Here is a 22,688-nt window from a genome sequence, read left to right as displayed (position 1 = left end):
CGCACCTGTCATCTGATGTCACCCAGCTTCCTAAGTAGCAAAAGTTCTGTACTTGTTTTATGTCTTCCCCGTTTATCCTCAGCCTAGAGATAGGATTCTTCTTCTTTTTGGATATCACCATACATTCTGTCTTTTTGCAATGGATAGATAGACCGATTTTTGCATTTTCTTCAATAATTATATCAATTGAGTTTTGTAATTCTTCCTCGGTACTTGCAATTAACACAGTGTCATCTGCATAGCTGAAATTATTTATGTTTTCATCGCCAACTTTGATTCCCAAGATGTCTCTTATTTTTTGTAATATTGTTTCACTATACGCATTAAATAAATCAGGGGAGAAAATACACCCTTGTCTAACGCCTCTCTTGATTTTCGTAAACTGACTCACTTCTCTATCTATTCTTACAGCGGCAGTTTGTTCCCAGTACAGATTTCTGATTAGGCGGAGGTCTTTCGAATCTAGATGTAGAGATTTCTGTAATATTTCAAAGTTATTGTGCTTCACTTTATCAAATGCTTTTGTGTAGTGGATAAAACAAACAAATCTTTTTGCACTTGAATAGCTCATTCTGATAGTATCCTTAACATCAATATTGCATTTCTTGTACCTTTGTCTTTCACAGAACCACATTGTTCTTTGCCTACTTCAACTTGTATCGTACTTTTAGCTCTTGTCATCCAAATTCTTAGAAATATCTTGGTGATATGACTCATTAAACTTATGGTCCTATGTAATTCACATTCTATTGCTCTAGGTTTCTTAGGAAGAGTGATAAATACTGATTTTTTTTTTCATCTCTTCTGGTATTATTCCAGTCTCATAAATGTCATTGATTAAATCAGTAAATTTTTCAATTCCATAATCTTCAAGGGCGATAATTTGTTCTATTGCTAATTCATCAGGACTTGCTGCCTTTCCTTTCTTCATCTTATTTATTGCATTACGAACTTCAGATTTTAAAATACTTGGACCTTCAATGTTTTTCTTAATTTCTGGTTTTTCACCTCGATCGTCTTCAAACAATTCCTGAATATACTCAGTCCATCTGTTCATAATCTCATCTTTTTCCATGATAATAGTACTGTCCTTTGCTTTCAAACATCCACCTGAAGAACAGAGGAGCTTTTTACCAGTGATATTCTTGATTTGTTGATGTAACCTTTTTGGATCAGTAATAGGGATTCTTTCTATTTGCTCACATTCCTGGTTTAACCATTCTTCTTTGGCTTTTTGACATGAGCTTTAAACTTTTTAATCTAAGGACTTAATAGGATTTGCTTTCTTCCGTCTCCTTTCTTACATTAGATTTTTGATTTCATCTGTTATCCATTTATTCTTTGTGCTTTTTTCTTTTTTTAGGAATCACTGACTTTGCTGATTCTACCAAGGCATTCTTTAGAGAGTTAAATTTCATTTCTACATGATTGCTGTCATCTTCAACAGATTCTATATCTAGACTTTGAAATCTATTCCTCACTTCAATTGTAAATTTTTGTCTTAAGTTTTCTTCTTTAATTAATTGCAAGTAGTCAAGGGATTGTTCAGGTTTTTGCTTCTTTAGTTTTTTAAGTTTTACTTTTACCCCATGACATACTACTGGGTTATGGTCACTATTACAGTGTGCACCTGGATATGTTTTGCATTGAGTCACTGCGTTTCTAAATCTTTGGTTTATAGTAATAAAGTCAATTTGATTTCTAGTGTTATCACGTGGACTTTTCCAGGTCCATAAGCGTCTTGAATGGTTTTTAAAGTAGGTATTCATAATGGCCTGACTATTCATCTTGCACCATTCTACCCATTTCTCTCCTACTTTAGCATTTAGATCTTCCATGACAATAACAATATCTTGAGATTTGTATCCATTCTCTGCTTGTTCAAGCTCTTCATAGAATTTATCTCTATCTTCATTTATTCCGTCTGTGGTTGGTGCATATGCCTGTATAATTGCTAAATCAAATGGTTGTCCTCTGAATCTAACAAGGAGCACGCTTTCTGATATTGCCCAATGTCCTAAAACACTTTTTGCCATGTTTTCATCCATAAGAATTCCTACTCCATTAGTATGGGATGTTCCACAAGAATAAACTAGTGTTTTATTTCTAATCTGACATGTTCCAGCACCTATCCAACGAGCTTCGCTAATTTCCATGACGTTAATCTTTAATCTTTCCATTTCATTTATCACGTTGTCCAATCTTCCTGCTTGATATAGGGTTCTTACATTCCAAGTGGCAATAATTTTCTTTTGTGTTACTCAAATTTTATGAGCAGTAGCTTGATGATGGTCGGGGATCCCCTGCTGACCAGAATCAACCCTACCGAGTGAAGCATCTTCAGAATTGTCTTGAAGATCCTCTTGACGCTGTTGTAGTGTGATACATTTTGTGAGTTTGACCGTGGTTTTCTTAGCAAATAGCAACGGTGGTTTGCTATTGTCTACCGTTGGGCGAACTAAAGAAATTGCCATTTCTCTTCACAAATGTTCATCCGCTTATACTATAGCCATTGACATTTGAGGTCCTAGCTCATCCGCGTTCTCTGTCATAAGTTCAGTTACTGAACCTGCCGGATCTGCCGTTAGCCTTCGCTCGTATCCTGAGCAGGAACCCTTGCAGGTGCTACCGTTCTGGGTCAGAGCGGCCCTGGGAGCAGTGAATGACTAAGGGTTAACTCCACTTTCCCCAAAGCTCTGAAAGTCCCCAATCAGAGTCTCATCACCGGTTGCAGTTTAGAGTCATACCCAGGACTTGTAGGAAGATTATTGATCTTAATAATGATAGTGGCTTCAGCGACTATAGGAAAGTAAATTTAAGAAAGATTTCTTCCAATATTTGTATAAATGTTGTCTCTTTATATACCAATCTACGTCTTAGGGTTGGAATTTTTCTATCAGTTGTCCAAAATATTTATTAATCTATCTTAACTTTGAGCAAAGGAAGTATTTTGAGTAGACATTTTAGCTTAATTTTTACACTTGGATTCCAGGGACTTTTTCTTTTGGTATTGTAATTTCTATTTGAAAAGAGAAACAAATGAAAGAGTAGGGATAAAAAAAAGTTGCGTATTTTGTAAGATGCACTACTTTAAAAATGTTTATCAGACAATGATAGTCATAATATGTGTACCATTATTTTTTCACATTCAGGTATTAAAGTCCTCAGTGACCATTAATGAGGAAAATGTGGAGAACAGAGTTCGTGAGATCATGAAGATCAAAAATGTTTCCATTCAAAAAGATCCACAGTAAGTCTTTTTTGGTCTTGAATCTGTTTTAAATCTTGTTAGTTATTAAGCATTTATTGTTCATTTAAGTATTTCAATTCTTACTATGTCTTGTACACTTCAAATTTGAAGACTTTTAACCATTCTGTCCGAGTATTATTTTTGAATGTTATTGTACATGGACTAAGAGAGCATTCTTCATAGAAGTATTAAGTAGATTAGACAAATCTGAGGAAAGAAAGTGATCTTACTGCACTACCACCTGCATTTTAGTCTTATATCTTAGCTTTAGCCAAGTTTTGCTGAATGGTCATTGATTTGAAATTTTGAAGATGCTACCTGATTTACTGAGCATCCCCAGCATTTTATTTTACTTTTATTGCTGATCTTCAGTATTCAGTGTTTTAGTCTTACGTTTTTTTTTATGAATCTGAATGCTGATTTATTAGATTATTCAGTAATGGAAGCAATATTGAGATCCCATTATAACAATCATCAGCTATACTAGGCGGAATCATATTAAATCTCACTTTCATCAAATCATTCCCATCTGTTTGCTCTTAAATTGGGCCAAAGGAAGATGACTCTGTTCATCTGGGATTCTTGCAACAAGGTGTATTGAGGTTTTGGCAAAGAGTTCGTTTCACAGCATCCACTCTCAATAACCTGGTTCACTTTTGACACAAGGTAAAGCTGAAGGTTTTCTTTAACTGTTTTGTTAACGTAATTGTAATTTTTTTATATGAAAGCTGAATAATTCCATTTAAAATCATGGGTCTCAGCACAAAACATCTTTATTCATTTCCATAGATGCTGTCTGACCTGCTGAGTCCCTGCACCATTTTGTGCATGTTGCTCTGGATTTCCAGCAACTGCAGGATCTCTTGTGTTAGAGATATTCATTTTCCACTTTCCTACCGTTAACACCACTTAATGAGCTTTTGTCTCCTTCCCATTTCTGATACAATGTTTTTCAAACTGAAATGTTCACTGTTTCTTTTTTTGCAGGGTGCCCCCTGACCTGAGTATTTCTAGCATTTTCTGCTTTTTATTTTAGAACCAGTTTCTTTATTGATTTATATTTTCTCCCCTTAGTTTCAAGTTAAGTTTTCAGATTTGCTTGCTTCAAATCACTGGCATTAAAAAACTCTATCTTGACGTTGAAAATCTTCGCAAGCAGCCTTTTGATTCTTCAAACAAGCAACATGAAGACATGCTAATAAAGGTATGCTTCTCCTACTTCATTGCTGACGTTTGCTTAGGCAATCATCTCCACATATCTCCTTGTATTTTGTTTTGAGAGGATGAAGCAAATGTAACTCAAAATTCATTTTTGGTTTTGTTTTGAAGAAATGAATTGCATTCAGATCAGAGTAACATGTTGTATCCTGTATCAAAATATATTTCCATACATGCAAAATAACACATGGAATCGTGGATCAGTTATATTAAATCTATTCTGAAAGACTTTTTGGAATCTTTCTACGTGGGGAAAAAAAATATACATGTGTTGATTTTATTAAGTACCTGAAGCAGAATTTTTGATTGTGCTAGGTTGAATGTGATTGAACTGGGGTTAAACATATTATTTTCTGCAAACATTATATAGTTGTATGTAACTGATGAGTCTTAAAGCAAAAGATATTCCATTTAATATCCTTAGTTTTTATTTAATAGTTAAAATTTGTGATAAGGTTATGGTTTGCTGTGGTTTTCTAGACTGATGAATTATTATGTTACTATTTACTTCTTCCATGATTTTCAGCTGTGGAAATTGTTGATGCCTAATATTCCCCTGGAATCAAGAATCACCAAGCAATGGGGTGATATTGGTTTTCAAGGCGAAGATCCTAAAACTGACTTCAGAGGCATGGGAATGCTTGGGCTACATAATTTGGTGTAAGTCCTTGTATCTTTGTGTGGTTTGCAAATATTGCAGACATTTTAATTCTACTCTATTTAAATGTCCCAACTGGGTTCAGATGTACTCTTTAAAGGACAGATAAACATTATTGGACTATTTACAAAATTGGGATGTCCAAAATATTTTACAAGTGATATTTTACAAGTATTTAACTTTTGAAATTTAATTCCTGTGCTAAGGTAGGTCGCCCAGATAAACTCATAGTTCAGGGCTGGGAAACAGAGGTTGTGGGGAAAGTGCAAGAATGACCAGCTAAATAAATTTTTACATACAGAAATGTATATTTTTGATATCAATATGATCTCACTGTGCCTCTGTGCAGTTTGAGATAATCTTCATTGGCTTCATTTAAGAACCGGGGAATCACTGTTGACTTAAACTTTAAGCATTTAGCAATGACTAGGCAGGCGAATTGGTGTAAAATAGGAGCATAGTACAGACCTCCTAGGTGGGTCTGCATTCTGATCCTCATTATTTTAATTTTGTGGTTTTCTGCAAAACTGCTGTAAGCAGGTCAGGGCTTCAATATTTCAAAGAATTTTGCATTGAATTTGGATTGAGTTACTTGAATTTTTTTTAAGAAGATAAAGCAAATCAACAAGATGCTTGCTTTTGTTGAAAGAAGAGATTGTGTTACAGTGCAATTGGAGTCTGGAGGAGTTAGTTAATAGCTTGGGAAATGAGACGTGACAACAGACAAAGAAATTTTCAATTAGTGAAATTTCTGCATTGCAGGGCTGATTAAATTTGTGATTCAATATAAAGGTTAGGGTGAAATGGTGGATTGTAAACATTGCCAAAGTAGTAAGCTTGAAGATTTTAAAAAAATAATAGCTAAGAAAATAAAATTTGAGTATAGAAGCAAAAATAAGCTTGGAGGGGGAAAAAGGAAGTGCTTCAGAAATTAACTGAATATTTTGTATGCCAAATAGTAGAAGGCATAAATAACATGGCATATCAAATGTTCTAATGTAAATAAAGAACTATATAATAAATGATAGTTAAAATACTTCAGTAAATAATGAAAGTAGAACTTAACTAATATCCTGGATCTGATGTTTTGAAAGATGCTTCTTGTGGGTTGGAGAGGAACAAATGTAACCACTTTTGAAGAAAGGAGGCTTGAGAACTACAGGCCAGTCACCTTCAATAGCCTCAGGCAAAATACCAAAATAATTTTTTATGCAAGCTAATACATGATGCTTAGAAATTCCTGAAGAACATTATGTTGTACAAGATAAATCCCATTTGCCAATGAAATAGTAGGAAACAGGGGAAAGCAGAGAATGTAATTTAATACCTTCTGAAAATTCAGATAAAATGCCATGGGTAAAATTGTTACACAAAATAAAGGTTTATGGGGTTGAAGGGAAATATTGCATAGTAGGCAGTAAATTGATTTGTTATTCTTTGATGGTACTTGCTTTCAGGCTTTTGTATGATCTGCCCAGTGGGTGGGGAGAGAAGAGAGAATGTCTTAAGTCTTTGATTATGTTGTTTGCTCTACGGGGCCAGTGAAAAGTGTAGACAGAGTCCATGGAGAGGAAGCTAGTTTCTGTGTTATACAGAGCTGAGTACACAACTTTTTGCAGCTTCTTATGTCCTCAGGCATAGCAGTTGTCATACTAAGCCATGTTGCATCCAAATAGGATGCTTTCTATGGTGCATTGAATTACAAATTGGTAAGGATCAACGGGGATATCCCAAATTTCCTTAACCTCCTGAGGAAGTAGAGGTACTGGCTGTGGCATGTACAGTGCCTGATCGGACCAGGACAGGCCATCGGTGATGTGCACTCCTAGGAACCTGAAGCTTTCAAACCTCTTGTCTTCAGCTCTGATGACGTAAAGAGGAGCATGTCCACCGCCCCACTTCCAGAAGTTAATGACCAACATCTTTATTTTGCTGACATTGAGGGATAGATTGGCATCATGACAGTTTGCCATTAGGCCTTCTACCTCCTCCTCATAATCCAGTTCATCATTATTTGAGATGTGCTCTACTACAGTGGTGTCATCTGCAAATTTATAGATGGAGCTAAAGTATAATTCGGCCAAGAAGTTGAGTGTATAGGGAGTAAAGTAGGGGACTGAGGTCACAGCCTTGTGCAGCATCTGTGCTGAGGGTAATCATGGAGAGGTGTTGTTGCTTATCCTTGCTGATTGTGGTCTGTTGGTCAGGAAGTCGAGGACCCAGTTGCAAAAGGAGATGTGGAGGCCCAGGTATATGTGTTTGGAGATATGTTTGCCTGGAATTATGTATTGAAGGCAGAGCTGTAGCCAATAAATAATCATCTGCTATCCAGATGCTCCAAAGATAAGTGTAGAGTTTGGGAGATGGTAGCCACCATGGACCAGCCTCCGAAAGCACTTCATGATGGTGGATGTCAGAGCCACTGGCAGTACTCATTAAGGCATACTACCTTGTTTTTTTTATAGGAGAGGCCAATATATGAATAAATGGAACATTTTACGTTTTTATTCCATTACTACTTGGTTGCTATAATGGTCTGACTTTGGATCTGCTGTTTACATTCTATTTTAATGACATCAATTAACATAATATTTTTTAAAAAATAGAAGCATGATTAAGATAGTAGGTCTCTCCTGCTTCCTTACCATTCAACATCATAGCTGCTTTCCTGCCCCAGCCCATTTCATTTGATTCCTTTCATATAAAATTCTGTGGATCAGTCTTAAATTTAATAAGCTTCCACGACCATCTTGGATAAATCGCTCCAAAATTTTTGCGTCTCCAGCCAGGGAAGCATCAAATCCACATACATCCTGCCAAGGCTCTTAAAATTTGTATCCTTCAATAAGATTATCTGCTTTTCTTTAAAACTAGTCTGCCTCCTCTTTGTTCTTCACCTGACAAACATATCATCAAGAAAATAATCTGCTTAACCTTCTCTACATTTCCTTTATCATAAATTATAATCTTTTAAGGAGAATTGGGATTTGAAGTTATCTTTGAGCAACATTGAAAGAGAGAAGACTTTAATTTCAGACACAGTTTAAAAGAAGGGTGGTGAATACATGACTGGAGCTGTTATATTTGAATGCGTGTAGTATATGAAGTAAGGTAGATGATCTTGTAGCACATTTAGAAATTGGCAGGTGTGACATTGTCGACGTCAGGGTCGCGGTTGAAAAGGGTCGTCATGACTGGATACATATCCTATCAAAAGGATAGGCAAATGGATGGGGTTGGGGTGGCTTTGGTAAAAAATGAAATCAAGTTCTTAGAGAGAAATGCCAGAGGATAAGGAGATGTAAAATCCTTGTGGCTAGAGCTAAGAAACTACACGGGTCAAAAGACCCTGATGTGAGTCATATACAGGACACTGAACAATAGCTAGGATGTGGTGTACAGATTACAACAGGAGATGGGAAAGGCATGTAGAAAGGCCAGTGTTACAATTGTTCTAAGGGATTTCAATATGCATGTATATTGGAAAAATCAGGTTGGTGCTGGATTCCAAGAAAACGAGTTTATAGAATGCCTACGTGATAGATTCTTAGAGAGCTTGTGGTCAAGTCCATTAGGGAAAAGGCAATTCTGGATTGGGTGCTGTGTAATGAATCAAATTTGATTAGGGAGCTCAGGGTAAAAGAACCCTTGGGAGACAGTGATCATAATATGATAGAATTCACCCTGCAGTTTGAGAGGGAGAAGCTAAAATTGGATGTGTCTGTATTACAGTTGAGTAAAGGTGACTAGAGGCATGAGAGAGGAGCTGGCCCAAGTTGATTAGAAGGGGACACTAACAAGGATGTCAGCAGAACAGCAGTGACTGGAGTTTCTTTGAGTAACTTGGAAGAGGAGGCTTGGTTCATCCTACAGAAGAAGAGGCATTCTAAAGGGAAGATGAGGCAACCATGACTGAGAAAAGCATAAAAGCAAATAAGAGGTCATACAATATAGCAAAAATTAGTGGGAAGCTAGAGGATTGGAAAGCTTTTAAAGCCAACAGAAGGCAACTTAAAAAAAAACACGAGGAAAGATGAAATATGAAGGTAAGCTAGCCAGTAATATTAAAAGAAAGACGACAAAATTTTTTCAGATATGTAAAGAGTAAGAGAGTAGAGCTTGTATATCGGACCACTGGAAAAAATGCAGCAGTCATAGTAATAGGGGACAAAGAAATGGCAGACAAACTGAATAGGTATTTGGGTTGGTCTTCATTTTGGAAGACTCCATCAGCATGCCAGAAATTTAAGAGTGTCAGGGGACAGAAGTGAGTGTAGTCACTGTTACTATAGAGAAGGTGCTTGTGAAATGAAAGGCCTGAAGACCGTAAGATTTAGGAGCAGAATAAAGCCATTTGGAGTCTGCTCTGCAAGTGAAGGTGGTTAAATTACCTGGACTGCATGGATTACACCTCAGGGTTCACAAAAGAGGTAGCTGAAGATATTGTGGAGGCATTAGAAGTGATCTACTAGAATCATTAGTTTCTGGAATCGTTCCAGAGTACTATAATCAGAATCAGGTTTAATATCACCAGCGTATGTCGTGAAATTTGTTAACTCAGCAGCAGCTGTACAATGCAATACATGGCAATATAGGGAAAAATAAAGTAAGTTAAGCATATGTGTGTATTAAATAGTTAAATTAAAATAGTGCAAAAACAGAAATAATAAAAGTGAGGTAGTGCTCATTGGTTCAATATGCATTTAGGAATTGGATGTCACCTTAATTTTCTAAACATTGACCTCTGTTGTTGGCCTCTTTAAGTTAGTATAAATGTAAGCCACATTTTGACCCTTGGGACTCAATTTTAAATAAACAGCCTTTCAAGTTTGTTGGAAGGAGCTGGTCCCTGTGCATTGGAGATAATGCTGAGAGTGCTATGTGGGTTGAGTTTTGGGATTGTGGGATTTAGAATGTACGGATATGGAGTTGGTATTGCTGGGTGATGACATCTTATGGCAGAGCTCACCACTGAGTTTGCATCTCTTTGCAGATCTGCCCAACTTCCTGTTTGGATCATTTTCTGTTTGATCTATAGGTGTTTTGCTCTACAGAAAAATAAAAAGCTTAAAATATTCAATTTTTGACACTAAATGGCAGATGTGAATTTAATATTTTTGCTGTTTAGGTTCTTTGGGGAACATCATCCAGAAGTGGCACGTCAGACTCTCTCTCAATCAAATCATCCCAAAATAGGGTTCGTTAATCTTTTTTTTAAGCAAGGAAAGGTTACCAAAATATTAAGGCATTGTTGTATGTTGAAACAATTGAATAATTGGGGAGAAGGTTCATTCTACATATAATCAAACAAGGAGCTGTGATTTACTACAGTACCTTGTAATGTTAGCAAGGGTTATGATTTTATCTTTGCATCAGAAAAAGCTCATTTAAAAAATGCTGTAAAATTCTGAAAATCTGCTGTACATCCATTTGGAAATCCTGATGGTTCAGCAGGTACAGATGCCTGCAGTCCATTCCGCTTACTAGGGCCCCAATTCCTGTGCTCTCTTGCACCTTACTACGTTCACTGGAAAACTTATTCTTCTGTATAACATCTAAAAAATTTAAAGTGTGTTGAGTTGCTAATAAAAAAACATGCATTACTTCAGAAAATCTGCTAGTCTGGCATTACTAAAGTCCTGGTCATACTGAATTAATAGTTTTGCTGTATATAATTTTATGAAGTCCTTATTTTTGGTCTGTTTAAAATGAGATTCAAATGTACACTTTTAATTGTTGTATATTGCCTATAAACAGTATTCACCCCTCTTGGAAGTTTTCATGTTTATTGTTTTACAACATTAAATCACAGTGGATTTAATTTGGCTTTTTTTGACACTGATCAACAGAAAAAGAGACTCTCATATCAAAGTGAAAACAGATTTTTACAAAGTGATCTAAATTAATTACAAATAGAAAACACAAAATAATTGATTGCATAAGTATTCACCTCCTTCAAGTCAGTATTTAGTAGATACACCTTTGGCAGTAATTACAGCTTTGAGTCTGTGTGGATAGGTCTCTATAAACTTTGCACATCTGGAAACTGCAATTTTTACCCGCTCTTCTTTACAAAACTTCTCAAATTCTGTCAGATTGCATGGAGATCATGAGTGAACAACCCTTTTCAAGCCCAGCCACAAGTTCTCAATTGGACTTGGCCACTACAATAACTTTGTTGTTTTTAAGCCATTCCTGTGTAGCTTTGGCTTTATGCGTGTGGCTATTGTCTTGCTGGAAAACAAATCTCCCAAGTCACAGTTCTCTTGCAGACTGCATCAGGTTTTCCTCCAGGATTTCCCTGTATTTTGCAGAATTCATTTCACCCACTACCTTCACAAGCCTTCCAGGGCCTGCTACAGTGAAGCATCCCCACAGCACGATGCAGCCACTACCATGTTTCATGGTAGGGATAGTGTGTTTTTGATGATGTGCAGTGTCAGCTAATGCCAAACATAGCATTTAGTCTGATGGCCAAAATGCTCTATTTTGGTTGCATCATACCATAGATCCTTCTTCCAGCTGACTTCAGAATCTCCCACATGCCTTCTGGCAAACTAGCTGAGATTTCATAGAAACATAGAAAGCCTACAGCACAATACAGGCTCTTCGGCCCACAGAGTTGTGCCGAACATGTCCCAACCTTAGAAATTACTAGACTTACCTAAAGTCCTCTATTTTACTAAGCTCCATGTACCTATCCAAAAGTCTCTTAAAAGACCCTATCATATCCGCCTCCACCACCGTTTGCTGGCAGTCCATTCCACACACTTACCACTCTCTGAGTAAAAAACTTACCTCTGACGTCTCCTCTGTACCTACTCCCCAGCACCTTAAACCTGTGTCCACTTGTGGCAATCATTTCAGCCCTGGGAAAAAGCCTCTGACTATCCACACGATCAATGCCTCTCATCATCTTATACACCTCTATCAGGTCACCTCTCATCCTCTGTTGCTCCAAGGAGAAAAGGCCGAGTTCACTCAACCTATTCTCATAAAGCATGCTCCCCAATCCAGGCAACATCCTTGTAAATCTCCTCTGCATCCTTTCTACGGCTTCCACATCCTTCCTGTAGTGAGGCGACCAGAACTGAGCACAGTACTCCCAAGTGTGGTCTAACCAGGGTCCCATATAGCTGCAACACACATAAAAGTTGCTGGTGAACGCAGCAGGCCAGGCAGCATCTCTAGGAAGAGGTGCAGTCGACGTTTCAGGATGAGACCCTTCGTCAGGACTCCCATATAGCTGCAACATTACCTCTTGGCTCCTAAATTCAATTCCACGATTGATGAAGGCTGATACACCGTATGCCTTCTTAACCACAGAGTCAACCTGCGCAGGTGCTTTGAGTGTCCCGTGGTCTCGGACCCCAAGATCCTTCTGAACCTCCATGCTGCTAAAAGTCTTACCATTAATACTATATTCTGCCATCATATTTGACCTACCAAAATGAACCACTTCACACTTATCTGGGTTGAACTTCATCTGCCACTTCGCAGCCCAGTTTTGCATTCTATCAATGTCCTGCTGTAGCCTCTGACAGCCCTCCACACTATCCACAACAATTCCAACCTTTGTGTCATCAGCGAACTTACTAACCCATCCCTCCACTTCCTCATCCAGGTCATTTATAAAAATCATAAAGAGTAAGGGTCCCAGAACAGATCCCTGAGGCACTCCACTGGCTCTAGGGAGATGCCAATGTATATTTGGAAAATTAAAATCTTCCATCACGACAACTTTTATTATTACACCTTTCCAGGATCTCTTTCCCTATCTGCTCCTCGATATCCCTATTACTATTGGGCGGCCTATAAAAAACACCCAGTAAAGTTATTGACCCCTTCCTGTTCCTAACCTCCACCCACAGAGACTCCGTAGACAATTCCTCCATGGTGTCCACCTTCTCTGCAGCCATGACACTATCTCTGATCAACAGTGCCATGCCCCCACCTCTTTTGCCTCCCCTCCTGTCCTTTCTGAAACATCTAAAACCCGGCACTTGAAGTAACCATTCCTGTCTCTGAGCCATCAAGTTTCTGTAATGGCCACCACATCATATCTCCAAGTACTAATCCATGCTCTAAGCTCATCCGCTTTGTTCACAATACTCTTGCGTTAAAATAGACACATCTCAAACCTTTGGTCTGAGTGCGTCCCTTCTCTATTACCTGCCTATATTCCCTCTCGCACTGTCTACAAGCTTTCTCTATTTGTGAGCCAACCTCCTCTTACCTAGTCTCTTCAGTTCGGTTCCCAACCCCCAACAATTCTAGTTTAAACTCTCCCCAGTAGCCTTGGCAAACCTCTCCGCCAGGATATTGGTCCCCCTGGGATTCAAGTGCAACCTGTCCTTTTTTGTACAGGTCACACCTGCCCCAAAAGAGGTCCCAATTATCCAGAAATCTGAATCCCTGCCCCCTGCTCCAATCCCTCAGCCACGCATTTATCCTCCACCTCATTCTATTCCTATTCTTACTGTCACGTGGCACAGGCAGTAATACTGAGATTACTACCTTTGTGGTCCTGCTTCTCAACTTCCTTCCTAACTGCCTGTAGTCTTTTTTAAGGACCTCTTCCCTTTTCCTATCCATGTCATTGGTACCAGTATGTACCACGACTTCTGGCTGTTCTCCCTCCCACTGCAGGATATCTTGGACGTGATCTGAAGTATCTCGGACCCAGGCACCTGGGAGGCAAACTACCATCCGAGTTCCTTTCCTGCGTTCACAGAATCGCCTCTGACCCCCTATCCATAGAGTCCCCTATCGCTGCTGTCATCCTCTTTCTTTCCCTATCCTGAGCCACAGGGCTGGACTCTGTGCCAGAGGCTAGGCCACTGTTGCTTCTCCCAGGTAGGCTGCCCCCCCCCCCAACAGTACTCAAACAGGAGTATTTATTGTCAAGGGGTGCAGCCACAGGGGTACTCTCTAGTACCTGACTCTTCCCCTTCCCTCTCCTGACTGTGACCCACTTATCTGTCACCCGTGGCCCCGGTGTGACCACCTGCCTATGACTCCTTTCTATTACCTCCTCTCTCTCCCTGACCAGGCGAAGGTCATCGAGCTGCATCTCCAGTTCACTAACGTGGTCCCTTAAGAGCTGCAGCTCGACACACCAGGTGCAGATATGGCCATCCGGGAGGCTGGGAGACTCCAGGACCTCCCACATCTGACACCGAGCACAGAAGACTGGCCTCACCCACATACTTCCTCCTTTCCGCAAATAACACAGGTAAACCTACCTTGCCTTGTCCCATTACCGCCTAAACCCATTGAGCCAAAGCCCTATCACTCTGCTGCCAATCACTCTGCTACCCGCTGGATATCTTTTTAAACCTTTTGTGCTCTGCTGGCTGATATCATGCACCTGCGCAGTCTCGCCTCTCTTTTACCCCAAGTAGTAAAAAAAACTCCCTTCGCTCCGAAAAATCAGCCATTCACTCGCAGCCTTCTTGCTCCGAATCATGTTAGTTTTTTTTCTAACAGTGGCTTTCTCTTTGCCACTCTCCCATAAAGCTGCGACTGGTGAAGCACCCAGGCAACAGTTGTATGTGTAGTCTCTCCCATCTCAGCCACTGAAGTTTGTAACTCCTCCAGAGTTGCCACAGGTCTCTTGGTGGCCTCCCTCACTAGTCCCCTTCTTGCACGATCACTCAGTTTTTGAGGATGGTCTGTTCTAGGCAGATTTACAGTTGTGCCATATCTTTCTATTTCTTGGTGATTGCTTTGACTGTACGCCAAGGGATTTTCATTGACTTGGAAATTTTCTTGTACCCATTTCCCTACTTGTGCTTTTCAATAACCTTTATCGTGGAGTTGCTTGGAGTGTTCTTTTGTCTTAATGGTGTCGTTTTTGCGAGGATACTGACTCACCAGCAGTTGGACCTTCCAAATACTGGTGTATTTTTACTACAATGAATTGAAACACCTTGACTGCACATTTGTGATCTCCATTTAACTAATTGTATGACTTCTAAAGCCAATTGGCTGCATCAGTGATGATTTGGTGTGTCATATTAAAGTGGGTGAATACTTACGCAATCAATTATTTTGTGTTTTATATTTGTAATTAATTTAGATCACTCTGTGGAACTCTGTTTTCACTTTGACACAAAAGAGTCTTTTTCTGTTGATCAGTGTCAAAAAAAGGCCAAATTAAATCCACTGTGATTCAATGTTGTAAAACAATAAAACATGAAAAGTTACAATGGGGTGAATCTTTTTATTTGTCATTTACAAAACAAGTAATTTGAAACATGCCAACTCTTGGATGAAGGTTTTTGTTGCAAAATCCTCGTTCAGATGTGCTTTTGTTTCAAAGTGTCCTGCATTGGTGCTTCCATGTATTGTATTCACTTAATTGCACAGACAAAACAAAAATGTACATAATTCAGCTTGCTAAATATAAGAAATACAATTTCATCAAATGTATATAACTAGGTCCATTAAGGATGAGTATGGAGGTCAGAAGTAAAGTGAAGATTTAAAATCAAAAACTCTAAATGGATGGAAAGTACTCTTATTTTTCTCTTCGTGCAAAATGTTGCACTTGTATTTACAATAAATTAAACTTTCCATATACGTTACCTTTCTTTTAGAGGCTTCAGAATGAGTCTGCATTTAAAATCTATTTGACAAATCTTATCATGTGTTACTAATTTCAGATATTCCTATGCTATTGTTGGAATAAATCTTACTGAAATGGCTTATAGTATGCTGAAAACTGGATTATTAAAACCTCATCTTTACAACTTGGTTTCTGGGGTTCCTCAGTTGCATCATTTTCATGAATTTTATTGTAAGTATTTCATAATCAGTTTACTGCTTGTTTCTTACTCTTTGTAGAATGTATTTTCTTTGCTCCAATATTAAATAACAAATTCTTTTTCTTGGTGTAAGCAATATATTGGCATAAATTGCTTGAAATTAAATATGCCTTGTGGCTGATTAAAGCTATATGAGACTAATTAATTTGCAGTAATAATACTGTGGTCCCTGTGGCATATTCCCATCTTAGATTGATGGTATTTTCCAGCTAGGCAATGTTTAACATATTTCACCATGCACGAAAGGACATCTTTGTAATTTGTACATTCTAATAGCATGTTACAAGACCATTTTACATCTGGCACGAGTTGTTCATTTTTCTGTATTGTATGTCAGACCAGCTCTCATGTAACATTGGTCTGGGTTATTTTCATAAAATCTTGTAAACAAACGTGTTTAATGAAATTTTCAATAAAATACTTGTCAAAAAAGTAATAAACCATCTTATGACAACACATCATCATGAGTTTTCAAATTTGGATATCAAAGATCAAGTTTCGATTAAACTAATTTAAAGTTGCATAAGATATATTTGGATAATATGGCATTGTCAAGTCTTAAAATAAATTAATTTTCATGGACACATTGATGTAGTGTTACTATTCTGTGGTCCATCATTTCAACTGGTATTGTTTAAAGGTCACAGTGAAAAATTCTTTACAGAATTAGATTTGCAGCTAAATCTCTGGTTTAACTGAGGAACTGTAATTGAAAGTTTTCTCCACTGCTTTTTAGCTACTGTATCTTCTTTTTCTGGATGTATTCTTACTTTACAGCCTTGTTATAGAAACATAGAAACATAGAAAATAGGTGCAGGAGTAGGCCATTCGGCCCTTCGAGCCTGCACCGCCATTTATTATGATCATGGCTGATCATCCAACTCAGAACCCCGCCCCAGCCTTCCCTCCATACCCCCTGACCCCCGTAGCCACAAGGGCCATATCTAACTCCCTCTTAAATATAGCCAATGAACTGGCCTCAACAGTTTCCTGTGGCAGAGAATTCCACAGATTCACCACTCTCTGTGTGAAGAAGTTTTTCCTAATCTCGGTCCTAAAAGGCTTCCCCTCTATCCTCAAACTGTGACCCCTCGTTCTGGACTTCTCCAACATCGGGAACAATCTTCCTGCATCTAGCCTGTCCAATCCCTTTAGGATCTTATACGTTTCAATCAGATCCCCCCCTCAATCTTCTAAATTCCAACGAGTACAAGCCCAGTTCATCCAGTCTTTCTTCATATGAAAGTCCTGCCATCCCAGGAATCAATCTGGTGAACCTTCTTTGTACTCCCTCTATGGCAAAGATGTCTTTCCTCAGATTAGGGGACCAAAACTGCACACAATACTCCAGGTGTGGTCTCACCAAGGCCTTGTACAACTGCAGTAGTACCTCCCTGCTCCTGTACTCAAATCCTCTCCCTATAAATGCCAGCATACCATTCGCCTTTTTCACCGCCTGCAGTACCTGCATGCCCACTTTCAATGACTGGTGTATAATGACACCCAGGTCTCGTTGCACCTCCCCTTTTCCTAATCGGCCACCATTCAGATAATAATCTGTTTTCCTATTTTTGCCACCAAAGTGGATAACTTCACATTTATCCACATTAAATTGCATCTGCCATGAATTTGCCCACTCACCCAACCTATCCAAGTCACCCTGCATCCTCTTAGCATCCTCCTCACTGCTAACACTGCCACCCAGCTTCGTGTCATCCGCAAACTTGGAGATGCTGCATTTAATTCCCTCATCCAAGTCATTAATATATATTGTAAACAACTGGGGTCCCAGCACTGAGCCTTGCGGTACCCCACTAGTCACTGCCTGCCATTCTGAAAAGGTCCCGTTTATTCCCACTCTTTGCTTCCTGTCTGCTAACCAATTCTCCACCCACACCAATACCTTACCCCCAATACCGTGTGCTTTAAATTTGCACACTAATCTCCTGTGTGGGACCTTGTCAAAAGCCTTTTGAAAATCCAAATATACCACATCCACTGGTTCTCCCCTATCCACTCCACTAGTTACATCCTCAAAAAATTCTATGAGATTCGTCAGACATGATTTTCCTTTCACAAATCCATGCTGACTTTAGTGTTTATTAGTACATTCATAACTGAAATCTATGCCTGCTTTTTGATTTTGCACATGAAAATATTTAGGAATATACTAGTATCATTATGAAGTACTTTAATAGTATTATGCTACCTTCACCTTGCATTATCTCACTTTGCCATTTAATTTTTCCTGCATTTTAATCTAGTCCTTTTCCCCCCCATGTTAATAACTCCATCTTTCACAAATGTAAATGTCACCTGTTTTAAATGTTACCTGAGTTGCTGAGTATTTAATTTCAATCTTTGGCATTCTCCATGTTTGACTTTTCCAAAAATATTTTAATGTACATGAGGTTCAAATGGTTATACTTCTTTCTTAACCATAATCCAGGCAGAACTTATACTGTGACTTCTGTGTCATTTTGCTATTTCTGAACCAGAATTATTATCACTGACATATGTCATGAAATTTGTTGTTTGCTGCAGCAGAACAATGCAAAACATAAAAAATTACTATAACTGACAATAGAGTATATAAAAATAAATAAATACTGAAGTAGTGTTCAGGAATCTGATGGTTGAGGGGAAGAAGTTGTTCCTAAAACGTGTGTATGTGTTCAGGCTCTTGTACCTTCTCGCTGATGGTAGTCATGAGAATTTATTGAGAATTAGTTTGTGCTGAGTTCTTTCCAAAATCCTTCTATGATCTTGTCAGTATCCTTTTGAATTATTCTTATTATTATCCTTCTGTGTTATCTCAAGCATGCCCTGGATTTAGTGGCTTCATCATTGGCAGCATTTGCTTCAACTTCTCAGACCTCCCCTTATAAGGCACTATATAAAACTTGCTAGTCTTTAGGTTACTTTTTTTTGTCAGCACTTCTGTTAAAATATTGGGCTGTGATTTGTTAAAGGAGCTGTATAAAGAGGATTTATATGAAGTAGGTTTTTTTAATCTGACTGAATTGATGCTAAATTCCATAAGCTCCTTGGCCTTTTTTACTTCGAATTTTTAAAATTTGAGTATTTGAAATTTAAGTATTTTAAACTTTTCTTAATTTTATACACTTTAAAATTTTCTCCCTTAATTAAAATTCATTCTTTCTTAATCTTAGACTCAATAGTTAGGGAGATGGACAGGAGATTCTGTGACTGCAAAAGATATGCCAGGATGGGGCGTTGCCTCCCAGGTGCTAGGATCTAGGGTATCTCAGAGCAGCTGCAGAATATAAGAGGAATGATGAGCAGCCAGCGGTCATGGTACACATTGGCTCCAACAACAGTTAGAAAGGGGGAAGAAGTCCTGTGCACTGAGTATAGGAAAGAAGCTGAAGAGCAAGACCTCCAAGGTCTTTAGGGCAGGAATAGGTTGATAGTACAGATGAATGAGTGGCTGAGGAACTGGTGCAGAGGGCAGGGTTTCAGGTAATTGGAACCTTTTCTGGGGCAGGGTTGACTTGTACAAGAAGGTCAGGTTATACTGAACTGGAAGGGAACCAATATCCTGACCAGGAGATTCACTAGTGCTACTGAGGAGGGTTTAAATTAATTCACCAGGGGAATGGGAGCCAGAGCACCAAGTCAGAAAGTGCAGGAATGAGGAGGAAGGTAGGTGTCAGGGCCAGTAAAAACAGGCAAGAGCAAAGTAGTAGATATAATGCATGGAAAATTTGAAGTGTTTGCATTTTAATGTGAAGAGTATTATGCATAAACGTGATAAACTTAGAGCGTGGATCAGTACATGAAACTATGATGTTGTTACCATTACAGAGACTTGGTTGAAAGAGACAGGAATATGTGCTTAACGTCCCAGGATTTCAATACTTTAGAAAAAATAGAGAGGGAGATGGGAGAGTTGCACTACAATTCAGGGATAATATTACAGGTGCACTCAGGGGGGACACAATTGAGGGCTTGTTCTCTGAGTTTATATGTATAGAATTCAAAAGCAGGATGGGTGCACCCCCCCCCCCAAATATCCACTGGGACATTGAGGAACAGATAGGCTGGCAAATTAAGTAAATGTTTAAAAACAATAGGGTTGTTGGGGAGGACTTCAACTTTCCTAATGCAAACTGGGACCTTCTGAGTGCAAGAGGTTTAGACCGGGCAGAATTTGTTAGGTGCATTTAGGAGGGTTTCTTAAATCAGTATGTAGATAGTCAAAAAAGAGGGGCTGTCCAAGACCTAGTGTTGGGTAATGAGCCGGGGCAGGTCACCAATCCTACAGTGAGTGAACAGTTACGGAACAGTGAGCACAACCCCCTAGTTTTAAGATAGCTATAGATCAGTAAAAGTATGGACATTGTGGTAGAGTATTAAATTGAACTGGGCAAATTTGAAAGTATTAGGCAGGAATGAAGGAGAGTTAATTGGGAACAGCAGTTTTTTTTGGGTAAGTTCACATCTGACATGTGGAGGGTGTTTAAAGACCAACTGTACAGAGTACAGGACAGTTATATTCCAGTAAGAAGGAAGGACAGAGATGGCATGGTAACAGAATCTTGAATGTCAAGAGAGGTTGTGAATTTAGTCAAGAAAAAAATGGAAAGGTATGCAATGCCCAGGAAGCTAGAATCAATCGGAGCCCTTGAGGATTATAAGGAAGCCAAAAAATAAATTGAAGGGAATTAAAAAAACAAGGAGGGGCCATGAAAAGTCCTTTGCAAATAGGATTAAAGATAATCCCAAGGCATTCTATACATACACCAAGATAAAGAGGATAACTAGGGAGATGGTAGGACCACTCAAGCATAAAGGAGGGAGTATTTGCTTGGATGTGGAGGTTGAGATACTTAATGAGTACTTTACATCAGTATTTCCATGGAGAAGGATGTGGAGGGTAAGGGAGATCAGTATGAGAGTATTGATATGCTAGGACATTTTGACGTAAAAGAGGAGGTAGTGTTGTGTCTCTTAAAAAGAACATTAAGGTAGATAAGTCCACAGAGCTTGATGGGATATACCCCAGGTTATTTAGAGGGGCAAAATATTGCTGGGGTCTTGACCAGTATCTTCGTGTTCAATCTAGCCACATGCAGGAAACCAAAGGATTGGCGAGTAGCTAATGTTGTTCTATTATTCAAGAAGGGAACCAGGGATAATCCTGGAAGCTATAGACCGGTGAGTCTCATGTCAGTGAACATTGAACACAGAACAGTACAGCACATTACAGGCCCTTCGGCCCACAATGTTGTGCCGACTGTCAAACCCTGCCTCCCATATAACCCCCCCACCTTAAATTCCTTCATATACCTGTCTAGTAGTCTCTTAAACTTCACTAGTGTATCTACCTCCACCTCTGACTCAGGCAGTGCATTCCACGTACCAACCGCTCTCTGAGTAAAAGACCTTCCTGTAATATCCTCCTTGAACTTCCCACCCTTTACCTTAAAGCCATGTTCTCTTGTATTGAGCAGTGGTGCCCTGGGGAAGAGGTGTGGCTATCCACTCTATCTATTCCTCTTATTTTCTTGTACACCTCTATCATGTCTCCTCTCATCATCCTTCTCTCCAAAGAGTAAAGTCCTAGCTCCCTTAATCTCTGATCTTAATGCATACTCTCTAAACCAGGCAGCATCCTGGTAAATCTCCTCTGTACCCTTTCCAATGCTTCCACATCCTTCCTATAGTGAGGCGACCAGAACTGGACACAGTACTCCAAGTGTGGCCTAACCGGAGTTTTATAGAGCTGCATCATTACATCGTGACTCTTAAACTCTACCCCTCGACTTATGAAAGCTAACACCCCATAAGCTTTCTTAACTACCCTATCTACCTGTGAGGCAACTTTCAGGAATCTGTGGACATGTACCCCTGGATCCCTCTGCTCCTCCACACTACCAAGTATCCTGCCATTTACTTTGTACCCTGCCTTGGAGCTTGTCCTTCCAAAGTGTACCACCTCACTTCTCCAGGTTGAACTCCATCTGCCACTTCTCAGCCCACTTCTGCATCCTATCAATGTCTCTCTGCAATCTTTGACAATCCTGTACACCATCTACAACAAAACCAACCTTTGTGTCGTCTGCAAACTTGCCAATCCACCCTTCTACTCCCACATCCAGGTCATTAATAAAAATCACGAAAAGTAGAGATCCCAGAACAGATCCTTGTGGGACACCACTAGTCACAATCCTCCAATCTGAATGTGCTTCCTCCGCCACGATCCTCTGCCTTCTGCAGGCAAGCCAATTCTGAATCCACCTGGCCAAACTTCCCTGGATCCCATGCCTTCTGACTTTCTGAATAAGCCTACCATGTGGAACCTTGTCAAATGCCTTACTAAAATCCATATAGATCACATCCACTGCACTTCCGTCATCTATATGCCTGGTCACCTCCTCAGAGAACTCTATCAGGCTGGTTAGACACGATCTGCCCTTCACAAAGCCATGCTGACTGTCCCTGATCAGACCATGATTCTCTAAATGCCCAGAGATCCTATCTCTAACAATCCTTTTCAGCAGCCTTCCCACCACAGATGTAAGGCTCACTGGTCTATAATTACCCAGACTATCCCTACTACCTTTTTTGAACAAGGGGACAACATTCGCCTCCCTCCAATCCTCCGGTACCATTCCCATGGACAACGAGGACATAAAGATCCAAGCCAGAGGCGCAGCAATCTCTTCTCTCGCCTCGTGGAGCAGCCTGGGGAATATTCCGTCAGGCC

The 22,688-nt window shown here is 39.3% G+C and overlaps 1 protein-coding gene across 5 annotated transcripts in view; it reads left to right on the top strand.

The window, feature by feature from the left end:
- Window positions 1-22,688, top strand: part of elmod2 (ELMO/CED-12 domain containing 2) — a 52,112-nt gene that overhangs the window by 23,457 nt on the left and 5,967 nt on the right. For all 5 annotated transcript variants that reach the window (XM_063046625.1, XM_063046624.1, XM_063046628.1 and 2 more), the window contains 5 exons: window positions 3,153-3,250; window positions 4,325-4,454; window positions 4,995-5,128; window positions 10,255-10,323; window positions 15,794-15,927. In XM_063046625.1, coding sequence (XP_062902695.1) covers window positions 3,153-3,250; window positions 4,325-4,454; window positions 4,995-5,128; window positions 10,255-10,323; window positions 15,794-15,927 — 565 coding nt within the window. The remainder of the gene's footprint in view (window positions 1-3,152; window positions 3,251-4,324; window positions 4,455-4,994; window positions 5,129-10,254; window positions 10,324-15,793; window positions 15,928-22,688) is intronic.

Source organism: Mobula hypostoma, chromosome 4 (assembly GCF_963921235.1).
Source record: "Mobula hypostoma chromosome 4, sMobHyp1.1, whole genome shotgun sequence".
Taxonomy (NCBI): domain Eukaryota; kingdom Metazoa; phylum Chordata; class Chondrichthyes; order Myliobatiformes; family Myliobatidae; genus Mobula; species Mobula hypostoma.
This window is presented reverse-complemented; position numbering and strand designations above follow the sequence as displayed.